At 43.0% G+C, this 20,112-nt stretch overlaps 1 protein-coding gene and 1 non-coding gene across 4 annotated transcripts; one reads left to right on the top strand and one right to left on the bottom strand.

Annotated features, from left to right (window-relative positions):
• Window positions 1–1,057: 1,057 nt before the first annotated feature.
• Window positions 1,058–6,989, bottom strand: LOC106573674 (transcription factor Sp8). 3 transcript variants are annotated; one of them, XM_045719151.2, is made up of 2 exons: window positions 6,682–6,989; window positions 1,058–3,553 (listed from the first exon to the last, which is right to left on the bottom strand). In XM_045719151.2, exons 1-2 carry the CDS (start codon window positions 6,763–6,765, stop codon window positions 2,216–2,218), a joined length of 1,422 nt encoding a protein of 473 aa, XP_045575107.2. In that variant the 5' UTR covers window positions 6,766–6,989; the 3' UTR covers window positions 1,058–2,215. The 3 variants fall into 3 exon arrangements, with proteins under 3 accessions (XP_045575107.2, XP_082831920.1, XP_082831919.1); XM_082975794.1 differs by lacking the exon at window positions 6,682–6,989 and adding an exon at window positions 4,082–4,230; XM_082975793.1 differs by lacking the exon at window positions 6,682–6,989 and adding an exon at window positions 3,789–3,926.
• Window positions 6,990–19,645: 12,656 nt separating this feature from the next.
• Window positions 19,646–19,720, top strand: trnat-ugu (transfer RNA threonine (anticodon UGU)). The gene has a single exon. It is a non-coding gene; the product is annotated as a tRNA-Thr (tRNA).
• The last annotated feature ends 392 nt before the right edge of the window (window positions 19,721–20,112 follow it).

Here is a 20,112-nt window from a genome sequence, read left to right as displayed (position 1 = left end):
TATAATAAGTATTATGATGGAAATTATTTCACGGATCTAGAAAAGTTTTGCGCCTCAACTTTTTCATCCGACATCCGACTTTTTCATCCGACTTTTGCCCATTATATATATATATATATATATATATATATATATATATATATATATATATATATATATATATATATATATATATATATATATTAATAATGCTGATATTAATAACATCCTGTACATATTACCTTATGGCAAATTAACAAGTGCTGTAAAGTTATACATATTAGAAAGAAAAACTACTTCTGCCTATTTGTAAAAGTGACACGTACATTCGCAACCAAATATGGAACACGTTTTACGCACGCAGCAGTTTCTTTCTCTGGACGGGAGCTTTTATGTTCAGAAAATGAGATAGTACCACAAGAAAATGATAATACTTCAAATAGTAGTTACAGTATTTATTTTTCAAACATGGTCATGCAATCCAGCTAAAATGTTTGTTTTTAATGTGGATATTCGTTTACTCAAACTACCCAAACTTTCAGACACGTATCTTGGCGTGGAAACGTCACCTGCGTGACACATTTCTCTATATACTTTTATTATAATTGCCCATCGGTAATAACAATTTCATTACATACATTCAAATATAGAATTTTATTTGTTTTTATATAAAATGTTTTGCACATCTGCATGTAAAACGTCACAGAAAGGAAGTTCAGCGCTAATAGTAATTTATGAAGAAAAACTAAACCTATGGTTTATTCTATGACATTCTGATGAATTAATATGTTCTATTAAATAGTTTGTTTGAACTTTCTTATTTGTTTAAGAAGCAGCAGATCGGAGAATCAAAGACAATTTGATTGAATGAAACTTGTAATTGTACATACAATTCATGTGGAGCATCGGCCTATGTCAACTATACATGCAATTGCCACAGCATAGCGACATTTTAGGTGGGCTCTACCAATAACAATTATAGCCTACTTCTAAATAGCAGAGAATAGCTTTGTCGACTGTGCCAATGACGTGTTCAATTTCAATTAGGAAGCAAACAAACTGAGTCTAAACGAATTGATTCTGAATCCATACCGACTTTATTGAGTGGCTTAAAGAAAGCCAGTCTCTGAGAAATGATGCTTGTGAATTTAACGTCACTTTACAACATGCTTACTTAAATTAAAAGATGAGAATAATAAACAGTGAATGATTTCGAAATCATCTTACAAATAAATTCAAAGTGCGTCTATTAAAAGACTCAGAAATACAAGTAAAACTCGTGGTTAAATATAACTCCCCACAATAACATTTTTTATATCCTGACAAACAAACAAAACAAAATAAAACAGTAATGTCAAAATACACTTCCGTACATGTTCAGATATTTACTAGAGCCAAATGTACAACTAGAAATGACTATACAAAATCGTCTCATGGACAAATACATAACTCACCTTTACATTGGTGCGGAATAATTTTCTAGGCTATTACATTTCTCATTATATACAGCCTCGCAGTGACGTGAAATTGAAGTATTTATTATAGACTTGGTCAGGCTCTTTCTGATAGTATCCGTGGAGCGTTTAATCAACGGGCGACATAACTTTTCCTCCATTATTGATAAACAGGTGATGTGTTCGATAGGGTAGATAAGGACAGAAAGAAAACGTGGATCACCACACATAGACAGCTACAGTGATTTGTTCTTACAAAGGAGCCGTCGAAAAGGACCGTACTGATCATTTCAGTGTTCAACAGGCTAATAAAGTGCCACAGTTTGGTTTTGAATAAAAGGACGTCAGCACAGCAGTAACACGATATTGCAGGACACATATTATCACCAAGTGATAGAACAACGTTGTCTATTTCTTGCTTATTGTAATACCCATGTAATAACCATGTTGCGTAAAAACACTCAAAAAGGGAACATACACCAAAGTATAGGCCTACCCGGTGGGATCAGTCTGTGCGTTAGAAGAACATCGATGTGTTTACATTGTGCCCCAGTGTTCCAGTGTGCCTTCAGGATTCCTTTACCACTACTGTAATAGACCTGTACACCCACGGCATCAATAGGCTACTAGGAGATATCATTTGATCAGTAGTCTAAATCACTTGATTAACTCAACTTGCACACATTAGCATAATTACGCATACTCGACGTATGTCCACTGTAGTTTAGCCATTTCCCTCAGATCATGTGTTTTTCTCAGATATTATACTTAGTCGAGAGAGTTTAGAAAGGCCGTTCGTTTCCCGTTCCCGGGGTAGATTCGGGAACTTGCAAAGGGTCGGGGGAATGGCATCGAGGGCTCCCCGGGGCGCTGTGCTCACTGTCGGTATCGCTTCCCCTCTTTCCCCCGCTGCCAGAGCCAGACCCGGCGGAGCCCCCGGCGCTGTGAGTCTTTACGTGTTTACTCAGATGGTCGCTCCGCATAAACCTCTTGTTGCAGACCGGACAGGCGAATCTTTTCTCCCCGGTGTGCGTGCGCAAGTGTCGCTGGAGCTCGTCAGAGCGCGTAAACCTCTTCCCGCAAAACAGCCAGTTACACACAAACGGTCTCTCTCCGGTGTGCCACCTCAAGTGCGCCTTGAGGTGCGACGTTTTGCCGTAAACCTTGCCACAGCCCGGAATGTGACAGCTATGGAGCCCTTTCCTCCGCAGACTTGCTCCCGCCGGCCCCAGCCTCTCCGACTCCTGACAGTTGGGACAGTCGCAGGTGGCTCTGCCAGAGTAGCGCCGTGCGGAGGACCGGGGAGACCCCGCTAGAGAGGCCGTTGGCCCCCCAGATAACATAGTCCCCCCTGCTCCGCCTAATGGAGACGGACTGGAGTCCGGATAAGAGGATAACACCGGCTTGTAACCGTCCATCAGGTGTTGTCCGGTTGTCAAAAGGTGTGGAGAGGGATTTGTACTGAAGGCTGAGTGACTTAGGCTGGAGTAATCGGAATTGTAGCCCCCTAAAGGAGAGTGTAACGACGTCTGAAGTCCACCGGAGTGCAACGAGGACTGTAGAGCTGCTCCGCTCGGGTTCTGAACATCAATCCAACCCGCTCCCACATCCCACCATGCAGAGGCGCCGGTGGTGCCAACCTCTCCTGTGGGGATACCATGATGGGACGACTTGAACCAGGACTCGTACGGATGTGCAACGCTCATTCTCGGGTAGATGCCTTGCAGACTGTCCACTGAGGAGTGCACCTTGGAAATGAAGACGGGCTGGTGGCTGGGTTCTTGAGAACTGTTTGTAACGGAGGCCTGAAATACAGAATAGTCGTTTCCAAAGTGGGGCGTGGATGAGTTTCCGGACGTCAGGGAGAAGGCACTGGTTCCGGGGGAGCTGTTGGTGCCAAACGAGTCCGATAGACCAGCTCCGTTACGGGACACTCCAAAACCGGACAGGCCGGACCCAAGGCTGCAGCTGCTGGCGGTGGCTCTCTTCCACGGGTGGAAGCCTTTCCCAAAAGATGAAGAATTATCCGAAATGGAGGATGGTGATGGGCTCGGACTCCCTATCTTGTTGCATGTCGCAGCCAACATGGCTAAAGGAGTCGATCCTAGCCTCGGCTCCTCCTGAAATGACAAGAAACAACATGTTGATATCGAACCTTTCAGTTTGCTTGGTCAGTTAGTGCATAAGAGCCTTTCCTATAGTAGGCAAAAATAACAATGATTATTTGCTCGGTGAAAAGTTCATTCCGTGCTAATGCAAAAGCTACTTTGTAAACTATTTCCATTTGCAAAAGACCAACTAGCGGGACAGTTTAAACAGGCATCTTTTCCAAGTCATAACAGAGTCATAACATACCTGTAGACTGAGATGAAATAGAACGCACCAAAATATAGCTATAACAAAACTATTAAAAGACGTTATATGTGACATGCACAACAACATGCGCGTCTTGTGCACATCAGTAGAAAGTTATATCCCGCGCGCGTGTCTCTGTCGTTGCGAAATGAATCTCAGCTTTTTACTCGTGACCCACTTGCTTAAAACATAATCAACGAACTGTCTTTCCTAGTGTGACGGAAGCAATGTTAATCCCCTCCGCTGGACAATAAAATAACTAATTAAACCAGCAAGAAAGCCCTTACACTCACCCCTAGAAGTGAAGTTGCCATCACAAAAAGTGCCCTCCTCAGAGGATCTTTTTATATTTATGAATCACAGCAGTGTTTTTTTAGAGGTGTGCAATACAATGATGTGTTCCGCCCATTCCACCACAATTGTAGGTCCTCTCCGGCTTTGAAGTACCGCTGTGACACGGGCGACCAATCAGCGCCCCTGTTCCACCACACTGCCACATTCTAACGTGAGGTCATCAGTAGACTACTTCAGACAGCTCTCCGCCCCTTCACCACCCTCTTCATAATAAAAGAACGGAAGAAGGTAAAGTTAAATGAGAGTGAAAATAATTACTTATTGAAATCTGAAAGAGTACATTTGGGAATTGTATTTATTTACGATAAAAATTAGACTACTTGTGCTATTATTTATTGTTAACGTAATTATTGTTATTAGGTTATTATTCGTTGTTGTTGTTATTGTTATTTATATTTTGGTGTTATTAGAGTGCTATCAAACATTTGTATGTGACTATTTAGGAGATTTTCAATCCCTTTTTTCAAAACTTTTGCTCCACTTTCTACCAGTGTTACATTGAGGACATAAATGTCTTAGCTAACCTTCTGTGACGTATTTCCCTTGGAAGTTTTACATTAAAGTTGTCATTACTTTAATTAGTTCATACAAACAACGATTATGAAGCCTACAAAAGACTCCACTGTTTTCACATGCAGGACCAATATTACCTTTTTTCAAAATGTCACTTTACTGTAATTGCATTCAATTATTTTGACAATTTTGATTAAAACTACAATGCACTGCATTCCTTAAAAGAGATGACTGACTTTATCATTAACTCCATAGTATGACAAAATAATTATACACTTCATTTAGCTAGTTCGTTTACATTGGTACATCAGTCCATGGAGTTACACTGTGTGTGTGTGTGTGTGTGTGTGTGTGTGTGTGTGTGTGTGTGTGTGTGTGTGTGTGTGTGTGTGTGTGTGTGTGTGTGTGTGTGTGTGTGTGTGTGTGTGTGTGTGTGTGTGTGTGTGTGTGTGCGTGTGTGTGTGTGTGTGTGTGTGTGTGTGTGTGTGTGTGTGTGTGTGTGTGTGTGTGTGTGTGGTGGGTGGGTAGAAAGAGAAATGGAGGAGGCATAAAGGAGAACAGAGCACATCTCAAATAAAAGGAAATTAACTTTATTTAATTGAATCATTTTTACCTTTCCCTGTTTTGTGTGTCCAGGTGAGAGCTGTTATGCCTCATTATATCGTTGATAATGAATCAATGTGATCTTAGATTAAACAGTATAGCGTACAAGCGCATTACAGCCGTACAATCTTTTTTCGTACAGCCTATACGGATCTTACACATTCGATCAAATATAAAATTAAAGCTATTTTGATAATATCGAATATGTTCCATCACATCTCAATTGTAATGAGCCCATGTAGCTAAGTACATGTACATAATAATAATAATAGCTTCCGTTCGTTACATAACAGGGACTTGAAGGCCATAACAACCCGGGGACCCTCTCCCTCATTTTTCTCTGTCGCTCTCTCCTCTCTCTCTATCATTCCCTCTCTCTCTCCCTCTCTCTTCCCCTCGCTATATTAGCATGCAGTGTGCATTGGCAGCATAAATTTCATTTGAATTTCAAATTTAATAACGCAGGAGGTTTTTAATCATGCGTAGTTTTATATGTTTGATATTAACATGCTTATTGACCGGGTCTGTTGACCAGCTTGGTCATTACAAGACAGCGAAAAGTTAATTAAAACGACCAGGGATTATTCATCACATCATCTGCCTAACCCATGTCGCTTCCTTTATTACACTGTGTGATAGATGGACTATCTGATTCATTCCTCTGTTTCTTCGATTGGACAACAGCTTTTTGGATTTAATTTACGCTGCTAGAGCGAACAAGGTGCAGCCAAAATGTGTCCATAGTGCTGTAAAAACCCAATATGAAATGAATAAATATCTAGGCTGAGTAACAGAGAGCGTTGGTCTAAAAATGATGACTATACATGTAGCTGATATCGCCTTAGTAACAGTTGTGCTGTGTCATGTCTATGCACCTGTCTATTTGTAGCATAATATTAACATTATCATTTCTCGTGTTCATGCAATAAATGTAGAAATAGTTTAACAATTGTAGTAGGCCTATGATAAAAAAAAACTACTTTGTATTTCTCTTTGAGTTCTTCACATCTCAGTTTGACATTTTGTCATTGGTTATTACTAACTGTAATTTCTGCAAATATTGAAATAGAAACCTTCTCTGAAATAAATCAAACTTTAGATTTGTAAAACTTTCCTGTAGCTTAATTAATGCAACCCATTCATTTAACTTATAATTTCGAGAAAACTGGGTCTCCAATATCAAACTTAAAACTCACTAATATGCTATTTAATATTTATGATAACCATAAAAAAGCAATACAGAGTTTCCATAAGAACAGAAGTACACGCTATACTAGAACTCAATCAGTGGATTAGTTGACGTCATTTCTCCCTAAACAATTTAGGTCAAATGACGACAACAACAAAAAGTCAGAAAACGTTAAACAGATACACCAAACGAAGTGAAAAATACAATGTGTAGCCTGGATAGAAGCTTACATACCGTGCTCCACTCGGCGCCATATTGATATCGATTGACCCTCGGTGTTTCTGTGTGTAGTGCACGAGGCTGAGCGCAGCGCTGCATCCCCTCCACCCGCAGGCGGTACAACAGTAGACCCTGTCTCCTGCAAGATAAATGGTACTTTGGGAATTGCGTTTAATTAGGAATAACTGAGGAGAGAGAGGCTTGCTCATCCACCGGTGGTCTAATCACAACATGTGTTCAAGCCAACTGACAAGGTTGCGCAGTCATGTGCTTACCTAAATATCCCAGGTAGGTATGAGAGCTAACATAAGGGATGCAAGAATGTGATGCTGCGTTTTGCTATGATGGGGAAAGATGGAGAGGTTATCTTTTTAAACAAGTCCCCATGTGTGGAAACCATGGTATGTCACATTGACAAATTGCTGGATTGAATTATCAAGCAGACTGATTTGATAGGTCAGCAAGATAACCGTTCCCCATGCAACATGTTTCAGCATGTCACTGATGGACAACTACATCATTCATGGTAGAGAGAGATTGGACACTTCCAAATGGTTAATTTACTTTCACATGTTTACTAGGGTGGTTTTACGGATCCGTATTTTACAATTAAAATAATTCCCTTTTTCGGCTATTTGTGCGCACAGACTCTCTCCCATAAACCTTCCGGTCACAGTGAGGGTGGGTTGGCCTGAGTTCACATGGTGAGGCGGACGCAGGTTGTTCTTTCTGATCCTCTATCTCCCCACTAACTAACTGTACGTCACATTGAACAGATGTCCCCATTTAGGGCTTTCTTTCTCCTACACGCATGGACTATATTACCGTCATGAAATCTAACTCCAAACCTGTCGCTTTCACCGCCATAATGACCGCGTTATTCAGGGCCGCTGAGCACGAACAAAATGTGCTCAATATTGTCTTCTTTAGAATTATTCTGCATAGAAAATGAAGGGAAGGAGAGTCTGGGGGGGAGTAGCCAGATGAAAGGGATGGAGAACTTTACTCTAAATGTGGTGATTTACAAAGCAACTCGATCATCTCAGGGTCTTACTGCTGAAGATCCATGCTCGGAAGTAAACTGCATGTTGAGGCTTGCCACAGCAATTAGTCGACTATCATGGTTAAATTACATTTTTGCATAAAACCATGCAAATAACTGTCTTGGAAGAATAACAAAAACCAAACCATTGTTTGTAGGTTTAGGGGCACCACCTCATTTCACTTCTGACCTTTAAATGAAGTTACACGAGAAATAAAGAGTTGAGTGTCCTAGGGTAGCTTACAGATGCATAGTGTCCTAGGGTAGCTTACAGATGCATAGTGTCCTAGTGTAGCTTACAGATGCATAGTATCCTAGGGTAGCTTACAGATGCATAGTGTCCTAGGGTAGCTTACAGATGCATAGTGTCCTAGGGTAGCTTACAGATGCATAGTGTCCTAGGGTAGCTTACAGATGCATAGTGTCCTAGGGTAGCATACAGATGCATAGTGTCCTAGGGTAGCTTACAGATGCCTATCAAACCCATGTTTCAACCATATCATACTTAGCCTATGTTATGTTGTTTTATGCAATATATCTCAAGTGACATAATAGGATTTCAGGACAGTGTTTTTGAGTGACTCCACTATTCCACTATTGTTACTCACTCTGCCCATAGATGTGATCATATCTATAGCATGGTGTTAACTCAAGTGACAGAACAGGATATGGGGACACAAGTGTTTTTGACTGACTGACTGCTGGTGTGGGCTAGTGGTGGTTCTCTCCTCTCCTCTCCTCTCCTCTCCTCTCCTCTCCTCTCCTCTCCTCTCCTCTCCTCCTCCCTCTCCTCTCCTCTCCTCTCCTCTCCTCTCCTCTCCTCTCCTCTCCTCTCCTCTCCTCTCCTCTCCTCTCCTCTCCTCTCCTCTCCTCTCCTCTCCTCTCCTCTCCTCTCTCCTCTCCTCTCTTCTCTCTTCTCCTCTCCTCTCTCTGTTCACCATGCAGGAGGTTAGGAGGAGCAGATGTCTGTCTGCCCTGTGAGCTGCCAAGTAGGTCTGAAGCAGGGGAGCCACAAGACACAAGGCCCCAAATGGTGTGACAAAGGATGTGCAGGAAGCCTGTCTCCGCCTGGGTGAGCCACACTCACTGAGGGCCTCCCCTCTCCCAGAAAGCCAGCAGGGACACAGAGGTTGTGTGTTCCAAATAGCACCATATTCCCTATATAGTGCACTACTTTTGACCGGAGCCCTATAGTGAAAAGGGTGCAATTTGGAATGCATCCAGAGGGACAGAGCCAGGGACACAGAGAGCCAGGGACACAGAGAGCCAGGGACACAGAGAGCCAGGGACACAAAGAGCCAGGGACACAGAGAGACAGGGACACAGAGAGACAGGGACACAGAGAGACAGGGACACAGAGAGCCAGGGACACAGAGAGCCAGGGACACAAAGAGCCAGGGACACAGAGAGACAGGGACACAGAGAGACAGGGACACAGAGAGACAGGAACAGGGACAGAGTCGGGGCAGCAAACAAACCCATGTGTTACATAGTATACTGTTGTGGTTCAGAGATGCATGCACACATTTACACATATAAACACATACACACATGCACAGAGAGACTCACATGCATGTATAGATGGTTGCACTCAACCACTCAAGTATCACTCACACACACCACACACACACACACACACACACACACACACACACACACACACACACACACACACACACACACACACACACACACACACACCACACACACACACCACACACACACACACACACACACACACCAATGGGTGACCAAGATGACCATATTTTGATTGAGAGTAAATATACTTTCTAATCACAGTGTCATGCAACAATGCAACATACAGTGTAATTTAGCTTATTTCAGTGGCTTTCACATCACATCCAACTCTGTATCAGTAAATTACTGTCAGTGGGTGGTGCTCCGCTCAGAAGAGATTTAAAGTCTCCTACATCTCTTATCACAGTGAGTTGGCTAGATTTACCTAACGTATAGCCATTACACACATCAGACAACTTGAAGACATTGTTAAGAAATGACATTGAAACTGTAGCTAGCATTTTCAAAAACCAAGCAAAGCTATCATAATGATTCTATTTTTAAAAGCTCTCAAAGATATGCAAAATGTTTGTTTTCATGTGAACAAACTCTGAACAAGACACTGTGTGCTGAAACTGGTGTTTATCCGTCACAGTATTGGGAGCTTTTATAGAGCGTGCAACTCTCTATATTTGTTTTTTACACGTTTTGAAGTAATCTACTTTATCTGGGATGTCACTTCAGTCAGAGAGGGAGTGGTGTGGCAGGCAGGTTTTCTGGGCCAGGCCAGGAGGTCATCAACACTGGGAAAATAGTGTTCCCTCATAGTGTTCCAGGCACAGGTGTGCAGCATGGCCTGTACTGAAGAGAAGCACTGGACCATAAACACTGATATAAATGTCTGGCAGATCAAATGGCTAGTTAACAATCTTTTGACTGCCTTAACCTCTGATCTTTTGTGGCATATCGATCAGCCAGCTGCTGGCGGTATTGTCTAGCAGGACCTCTTTGGTTCAGGGATGAATGGACTGGGGCTGGGGCCTCCAAAAGCTTTTTATCCTCGTATATCTTAGCTTTTTTTTTTGGGGGGGGGGGGAATAGTGTAATAAAATGTTTTATGTTTAATTAAAAAAAATAGCTTTTTTATGGCAATGTAATAGTTAGGTAATGGAATATAGTTGATAGTTAATAAATGCTTTACTTCCTTGCGGACCATGTCCTAGTTAGCTCCACGGTTCTATTTTAGAGTTTTAACAACCCACAACAGAACCGTATTCTCTGTTTCCTGCACAGGTGTTGCTGACGCAACGCAGTACGTTTCTAAGTTTACAGGGAAAAGATTCAACACCAAGAGAGCTACTATGGTAATTTACATGGACATAATTGGTCCTATGTATAATATCAAGCTAATTGTACGCTAAACAACACATGTCCCCAGAGGCTGAAGTGAAGCCTGGTGGAGGCTGTAAGACCATGATGGCAGTGATGGTGTGCTAATGATCACTCTTAACATCTGTCTGTCACTGGGACTATGTACATCAGCCTAGATGCACGTCTCCAGCTGCTTGGGCTGTTAGGCATGTAGGCTCAGATCCAACTGTAGGAACCAAGGGAAACGGAACAGAAGGAACAAAAGAGACATTATGGAAGTTTAGTTGCTACTTTTAGGTCGTATTTAGGCTTTAATGTTGGCTGTATGGTCCATACATACAGTATATGATATAATAATAATACAATTCTTATCAACGCACTGTTGTTCCCCAAGCTGCCTGTGTGTTTGACTCACTTTGGGATCAATACGTATCATTGTTGGGAGACACTCAGACATCTTCTCCAGTAGTGTGTTGTGTGTTCAGTGTGAAGTTATTGTTTTCTTCTGATTTGACATATGCTTCACAGTTCACGCAAATGACTGGCCATCTACGACAGATACAAAGTGGTTGCATTATCCCTATAGCGAGTCCTGATTAACTGTTGGCCTAGCTGATAACGCCTCGCTCACTCTTTTCTATGTCTAGTAGCTGTGTGTTTGGTACATGATTGGAGCGATAGATTGCTGCGTCTGAGGCGCATCCAGGAATAAGGCAGTTAACAGTATATTGTGCTGCCATTTGGTTTGACTAGTGCATCTGCAGGCCACGAGGTCGTCTTATTGGCATTCAGCGAGCCGAAGCGTTACACTTTGTCTGTGTGAGCGGCAGAGACAGGCGGGCTGGCGGAGAGGGAGGCAGGCAGGCATACAGAGTCAAGTACCTAGGATTAGCCCTGGCTCTTCAAGTTTCTCTAATTATCCGCCTGCAGGCATTCTGGCCGTGTGGGATAATAATGGAAGTCTGTGTGTTCGCCCATCACCTCTCAAGTGTGGGTGGAGAAGGCGAGCGAGAGGAGAGAAATGTTTGCTTTCCTTGTTACGTCACCCATGGAACACAATAGATACACATGACTTTGTTTTGTTAGTTCACTGAACGGAACGGATGGGGGCTGAAGTATGGCTAGCTTAGAAAGTACTTAGCTACCCACTGGGCACAGACATCAGTTCAACGTTTAGTTTTGATTTACATTTGGTTGAGTTGTCAACTAATGTGAATTCAACATGAAAACAACCAAAAATGTGACGTTGTTGGATTTAGGTTCAAAGTTGAGTGAAAAACATACGAAATTACCTTACGTTGATTACTTTTTTCATCATCACATAAAATGATTGTGTTGAAATGATGTGGAAACAACATTGATTCAAGCAGTTTTTGCCCAATGGGTAGTTTCTTTATACTTGTGAACTGTAGCCAATGAATCGGTCCCGTGTGGCTCAGTTGGTAGAGCATGGTGTTTGCAACGCCAGGGTTGTGGGTTTGATTCCCACGGGGGACCAGTACGGGAAGAAAAAAAAAAGAAATGTATGCATTCACTACTGTAAGTCGCTCTGGATAAGAGCGTCTGCTAAATGACTAAAATGTAATGTTCACATTGCCTTAGTTGTGACTTTAGAGCTGCAGCACGGCAGGGAAACAAAGTTGTGGGCGTGATAATAGACTTGTGAAACGCCACGTTTCAGATAAGTCAATCTTTCCAGAACATTGGATCAAAGTTTCCAATCTGTGAACATATTCTATTGTGACGGAGGATCAAAGTTTCCAATCTGTGAACATATTCTATTGTGACGGAGGATCAATTGTTACAATCTGTGAACATATTCTAGTATGAGGGAGTGAGCAGTGACACAATTATCACGTTTCGAGAACATTATTCAGTTTTAATTACTGAATGTGTACTAAACATTTCACCTCTCTATTATCCTACATTGACAGACAACAGGGCCGGTCCTCTGCTGTCATCGCTCTTCATCTGATGTCTTAGTTTCTTGGTAACGTCCTTATTCTTCTCTCAAGTACGTACACGTGGAGATAATACAGAAAGCTGAGCGAAAACACAATGCTTTAATTAACAACTGGAGCGATTTCCCTGAGGGGGGAGATTGTCTGCTTCCATGAAGTTAGTTTATCATGCAGCAAAGAGGTTGCCTTGTCCTTCCCTTCCCTGACAATTGGTTTTAATCAGCTAGCATGCCTCTCCAGGCTGATCATTTCTGCTAAATTGAGAAGGGTGGTGGATACCTCTGAAAATCACTATGACAGGGCTAAGGCCACTGGCGTCAATATCTTTGGCTTTAGTGCTTTTTAAACAGCATATCCTGGTGTACATCTATATTTTCTCTACAAGGATATTTGTTGCCGTGGCAGCCTATACGTCCCTGGTGTTGTTTCGTCTTTGAAGAATAGCAAAGTGGTGTGGGGTATTTTGGAGCAATGTTTTGCTTTGCTGAGAGAAACATAAACTGTGAGGCTGGTTTGTAACCCCAGCAACACAATCTTGTAGGTTGCCAAAACATTAACAGGTTTCGCTGGCTTTCTTTCACTCCTTTGGGCGCAATACATTCATGTAATGTTCATGGGTTGTTGCTAGAATGACAACGTCATTTATGTGTCAAAGAGAAACCCACAATGCATATCTTTGGATTATTTTGATGATTTCACGAAATGTCTGTTTTCACTTCACGTGGCACCTACACATGCAGACTGTGCAAGTGTGGAAGTACAAACTGTGATTTGAAATAAAGGCGGGTGGGTGGGGAGGGAGGGAGAGATAGAGGAGGAAGGGGAGAGGATAGAGGGATGAGTATGAGGAGGAAGCTGGGACCCACTTCTCGCCCTGCAATTTAATCACTGTACACCCAGGAAAGTATTGACAGTTGTCCTGTGGAAGCTATTAAAGTTGCTGTCCAAGGTTAAATGAAATTGCAGTTTATCAAGGCAGCGTTGAGAAAATAAGGGAATCTGTTCATGGCTGTTGATTAATGTGGAGCCTGATCAACACAAGGGGTTCATTAAACTATACATCACCGGGGTAATTTAACATGTCATCACGCCTGCTGCGGTCTCTTCCCGCAACACGTTTTGCGCGTGTGTGTGGTGTGTGTGTGTGTCTGAGGTGCTCCCCATGGTCGTTTGCAACAGTTGACACATGCAGCCACAGTCTCAGAGGGTATGGACGAGGATGCGGCCCGTCGCCCCCCCTTTGTGACAGTCTGTATAATCTCCAAACCAACCTAACCCCCAGTTATCAATGTTGACAACTACTGGGATAAAGACTAGCGTGACGGCAGCATTACAGAATAACATATCAGAAACTTTATTTATACTGAATATGGCAGTAGTACACATGACTTAGTGCAGTAATACATATGACTTAGTGCAGTAATACACATGATTTGGGCAGTAATACAACATGACTTAGTGCAGTAATACACGACTTAGTGCAATAATATATATATGACTTAGTGTAGTAATACACATGACTTAGTTCAGTAATAATCATGACTTAGTGCAGTAATACACATGACTTAGTGCAGTAATACACATGACTTAGTGAGGTAATACGTATGACTTAGTGAAGTAATACACATGCCTTAGTGAAGCAATACACATGACTTAGTGCAGTAATACACATGACTTTGTGCAGTAGTACACATGACTTGGTGCAGTAATACACATGACTTAGTGCAGTAATACACATAGCTTAGTGCAGAAATACACATGACTTAGTGCAGTGCATATCAGTATAGAAGACAGAGATAGTATTATAGTCATAAGTCACCACACCATCATTAAGTTTGCTGATGACACAACAGTGGTAGGCCTGATCACCAATAACAATGAGACAGCCTATAAGGAGGAGGTCACAGACCTGGCAGCGTGGTGCCAGGACAACAACCTCTCCCTCAACGTGATCAAGACAAAGGAGATGATCATGGATTACAGCAAAAGGAGGGCCGACCACGCCTCCATTCTCATCGACGGGGCTGTAGTGGAGCAGGTTGAGAGCTTCAAGTTCCTTGGTGTCCACATCACCAACAAACTATCATGGTCCAAACATACCAAGACAGTCGTGAAGAGGGCACGACAACGCCTATTCCCTCTCATGAGACTGAAAAGATGTGGCATGGGTCCTCAGATCCTCAAAAAGTTATACAGCTGCACCATCGAGAGCATCCTGACTGGTTGCATTACCGCCTGGTATGGCAACTGCTCGGCCTCCAACCGCAAAGCGCTACAGAGGGTAGTGCATACCGGCCCAGTACATCACCAGGGCCAAGCTTCCTGCCATCCAGGACCTCTATACCAGGCGGTGTCAGAGGAGGGCCCTAAAAATTGCCAAAGACTCCAGCCACCCTAGTCATAGACGGTTCTCTCTGCTACCGCATGGCAAGCGGTACCGGAGCGCCAAGTCTAGGTCCAAAAGGCTTCTTAACAGCTTCTACTCCCAAGCCATAAGACTGCTGGACAGCTAATCAAATGGCTACCCGGACTATTTGCATTAACCCCCCCCCCCTTTTTTTACGCTGCTGCTACTCACTGTTTATCACTTTACCCCTACTGTACCTACATGTATATATTACCTAAATTACCTCGACTAACCTCTACCCTGCACACTGACTCTGTAAGGGAGTGCGTAACTGGCGGCAGGGAAGTCAGGTGCAGGAGAGCTAAACTGGGTAATCAACGGAGCAGTTTTATTCATTAAAACCACTGGAAACCAGAACAACAAACAAATGGGTACAAAACCCGTTGCGCACCAGAGAAAACGTGCACATGCACTTACAATAAACATTTCCGCACAAAGACATGGGGGGAACAGAGGGTTAAATACACAACATGTAATGAGGGAAATGAGACCAGGTGTGTGGGAAGACAAGACAAAACAAAAGGAAAATGAAAAGTGGATCGATGATGGCTAGAAGACCAGCGACGCCGAGCGCCGCCCGAACAAGGAGAGGAACCGACTTCGGCGGAAGTCGTGACAGACTCGGTTCCAATACCCCCTGTATATAGCCTCGTTATTGTTATTTTACTGTTGCTCTTTTATTTTTTACTTTAGTTTGTTTAGTAAATATTTGTCTTAACTGCATGGTTGGTTTAGGGCTTGTAAGTAAGCATTTCACAGTAAGGTCTACACCTGTTGTATTCGGCACATGTGAGAAATATAATTTGATTTGGTTTGACATTTTATTTTCCATTACGTTCACAAATTTTCAGATGCAATGCATACGGTGCATAATATTTTTGGACACTTGATTAAACAGTTATTGAACTCAATTTAAAGTACATCTTTATTGCTGCAACCCAGCCTCAATGCACATTGTACAATACATATTGAGAACCAGAACCAGGCCACAGAAGGTCACTATTCCGCCTCCTTGTCATGGACTCCTTTCTTATCTGTTATGGTCCCTAACTACATCCACCGTCCATCTCTGTCATCAGGGCAGGATGGATCCTAACTACATCCACCGTCCATCTCTGTCATCAGGGCAGGATGGATCCTAACTACATCCACCGTCCATCTCTGTCATCAGGGCAGGATGGATCCTAACTACATCCACCGTCCATCTCTGTCATCAGGGCAGGATGGATCCTAACTACATCCACCGTCCATCTCTGTCATCAGGGCAGGATGGATCCTAACTACATCCACCGTCCATCTCTGTCATCAGGGCAGGATGGATCCTAACTACATCCACTGTCCATCTCTGTCATCAAGGCAGGATGAACCCTAACTACATTCGCTGTCCATCTCTGTCATCAAGGCAGGATGAACCCTAACTACATTCGCTGTCCATCTCTGTCATCAGGGCAGGATGGACCCTAACTACATCCACCGTCCATCTCTGTCATCAGGGCAGGATGGTCCCTAACTACATCCGCCGTCCATCTCTGTCATCAGGGCAGGATGGATCCTAACTACATCCACTGTCCATCTCCGTCATCAGGGCAGGATGGACCCTAACTACATCCACTGTCCATCTCTGTCATCAGGGCAGGATGGTCCCTAACTACATCCACTGTCCATCTCTGTCATCAGGGCAGGATGGATCCTAACTCCATCCACTGTCCATCTCTGACAGCCAGGAGAGAGGACAGCCAGGAGAGAGGACAGGCAGGAGAGGGGACAGGCAGGAGACAGGACAGGCAGGAGACAGGACAGCCAGGAGACAGGACAGCCAGACCTGCATACATAACATAGAGGTTAGGTCCCTATTGCTCCATATTCCCCATATAGTGCACTACTTTTGACCAGGGTCTCCAGGGAATAGGGTGCCATTTGGGATGCAAACGGTGCTATGCTAATCAGGCCTCCCTCTCGGTGTGGTTGTGATTTTTTCTTCTGGGGGATTTGTTTACGGGCGGATAATTGATGGTGCTTGAGGGACAGGCGTGAGTTGGACATGAATCACGGGGCGACGCGCCTCACGATAAGGAGCTGAAAGTCGTCCGTAATTAAGCAGGGCACTAGAGACCAATTGTTTGCAGAATGATTTGGCCGCCAGCTAATTGACACTAATTGTTTAATCTGATTTTTTCCCCCTCACAACACCGTTAACTAAAAGTCAGGCCACTCTCTTGTGCACTCATCCACAGCACTGTGCATTAATACAGCAGAGGCTCACACAGTGGGGGAGTCCCAAATGGAACCCTATTCCCTATATAATGCACCTCTTTTGTCAAGTTTCCTGTCAAAAGTAGTGCACTATACAGGGAATAGGTTGCAATTTGGGACACAGTCACTGTGTTATGATGATGGGGGTGTTGGGGGGGGGGGGGGGGGGGGTGAGATAGAAGGTGGATCAGATCATGATGTACAGTTCATTCGAAAAGTATTTAGAAATGTTTGCTAATTTATTCTAAATAAAAAACTGAAATATCACATTTATATAAGTATTCAGACCCTTTACTCAGCACTTATGGCAGCGATTACAGCCTCGAGTCTTCCTGGGTATGACGCTACAGGCTTGGCACACCTGTATTTGGGGGGTTTCTCCCATTCTTTTCTGCAGATACTGTACTTTCAAGCTCTGTAAGGTTGGATGGGGAGCGTCGCTGCACAGGTATTTTCAGGTCTCTCCAGAGATGTTCGATGGGTTTCAATTTCGGGCTCTGGCTGGGCCACTCAAGGACATTCAGAGACTTGTCACGAAGCCACTACTGCATTGTCTTGGCTGTATGCTTAGGGTCGTTGTCCTGTTGGAAGGTGAACCTTCGCCCCAGTCTGAGGTCCTGAGCGCTCTGGAGCAGGTTTTCATCAAGGATCTCTCTGTACTTTGCTCCTTTCATCTTTTCCTCGATCCTGACTAGTCTCCCATTCACTGCCGCTGAAAAACATTCCCAAAGCATAATGCTGCCACCACCATGCTTCACCGTAGGGTTTCCTCCAGATGTGGAACTTGACATTCAGGCCAAAGAGTTCAATCTTGGTTTCATCAGACCAGAAAATATTGTTTCTCATTGTCTGAGGCCTTTAGGTACCTTTTGGCAAACTCCAAGCGGCTGTCATGTACCTTTTACTGAGGAGTGGCTTCCGTGTTGCCACTCTACCATAAAGGCCTGATTGGTGGAGTGCTGCAGAGATGGTTGTCCTTCTGGAAGTTTCTTCCATCTCCACAGATGAACTCTGGAGTTCTGTCAGAGTGATCATCGGGTTGTTGGTCACCTCCCTGACCAAGGCCTTTCTCCCCCTATTGCTCAGTTTGGCCGGGCGGCCAGCTCTAAGAAGAGTCTTGGTGGTTCAAAACTTCTTCCATTTAAGAATGATGGAGGCCACTGTGTTCTTGGGGACCTTCAATGCTGCAGAAATGTTTTGGTACAGTTCCCCAGATCTGTGCCTCGACACAATCCTGTCTCGGTGCTCTGCGAACAATTCCTTCCACCTCATGGCTTGGTTTTTGCTCTGACATGTACTGTCAACTGTGGGACCTTAGACAGACAGGTGTGTGCCTTTCCAAATCATGTCCAATCAATTGAATTTAGCACAGGTGGACTCCAATCAGGTTGTAGAAACATCTCTAGGATGGATAATGGAAACAGGATGCACCTGAGCTCAATTTTGAGTCTCACAGCAAAGGGTCTGGATACTTATGTAAATATGATATTTCATTTATTAGTATTTTTTTATTTGCACAAATTTCGAAAAGTCTGTTTTTGCATTGTCATTATGGGGTGTTGTGTATAGATTGGTGAGGATTTTTTTATTTAATCCATTTTAGAATAAGGCTGTAACGTAATAAAATGTGGAAAAAGTCAAGGGGTCTGAATACTTCCCGAATGCACTGTATAATCATCCCATTTTCTTATCTAAAAACAATTATCAGTAAGAAAAGACTGATCAAATTAAGATCCTACATCTGTAGTTGATTTATAGCATTGAGAGAAGGCTTATAAATTAACAACGTTAATCCCCTCTTCCTCCTCCCCTCCTCCACTATTTTGTCTGAATGACATATACTGGTTTTTAATAGCAGCAATACTTTATAATTAAGTGGTCAACATTACAGCAAAGGAACATATTTTATGGCTCATTAACCAAAAATATTAGGATCACAACGGAGACTAGGCTATGTTGTAAAGGGATGTTGGCAATCATGTCAACTCTACCCCTACAGTATATGGGTCATAGAGATTCTATGGTATACAATATTACAGCATTCTCATTCTATCCTAGAAGTGAATGACATGATCTTTATCGTCTGGGTAGTAAGTACAGAAACCCTCAGGACTATTGTTTTGATAAATACAGGACTTGAAAACACTAAGAATATGGGATTTGACACCTGGTTATTGAGGATGAAGGATAATGGATATATTTCTGATATATTTCAAGCTGTGTCACGAGAGTGGGTATTGAGAAGACACCTCACATTATTACAGAGCTGTAGACTTTATGTGGCATTCGTGTGCTTTTGGGAAGTGGGAAACTTGGAATTAGGAAGTCATTAGTCTGACTTGATTGTGTTCAAGTGCTTTTGAAGTCGGACCAATTCTTCAACCAATACAATTTTAGCTAGCTTGATAAGCTCACTAACATTTCTAAGCTTTCCTGTGGCTCAGTTGGTAGAGCATGGTGTTTGTAATGCCAGGGTTGTGGGTTCAATTCCCATGGGGGGCCAGTACAAAAAAAAAATGCATGAAATGAAATGTATGCATTCACTACTGTAAGTCGCTCTGGATAAGAGCGTCTGCTAAATGACTAAAATGTAATAATAAAGTTAGCTAGCTTGCATGCTTGACATTGACAATATGATTAAACTAGCTACATTGCTAAGTTTGTTATTGTCAAAAACAGATTTTTGTTGAAAAGGTGAAAGGTCAGTGGTGAAAACGTCACAACTCGGCAACTCCGGTAACAACATTTTCTCAGAGGTTCCCACTTGTAGTTACGACTTTGAAGGATGATCAAGTGAAACTTCCCAGTGGGGAACTCCGAACTTCCGTTAACTCCGACAGCATGTGAACGTCCCATTAGCCAGAAGAACCAGATTAATCATAATAGTAGCATAG

Source organism: Salmo salar, chromosome 05 (genome assembly GCF_965601325.2).
Source record: "Salmo salar chromosome 05, fSalSal1, whole genome shotgun sequence".
NCBI lineage: Eukaryota > Metazoa > Chordata > Actinopteri > Salmoniformes > Salmonidae > Salmo > Salmo salar.
Note: the sequence above shows the minus strand (reverse complement) of the source record. Positions and strands in the feature narration are given on the sequence as shown.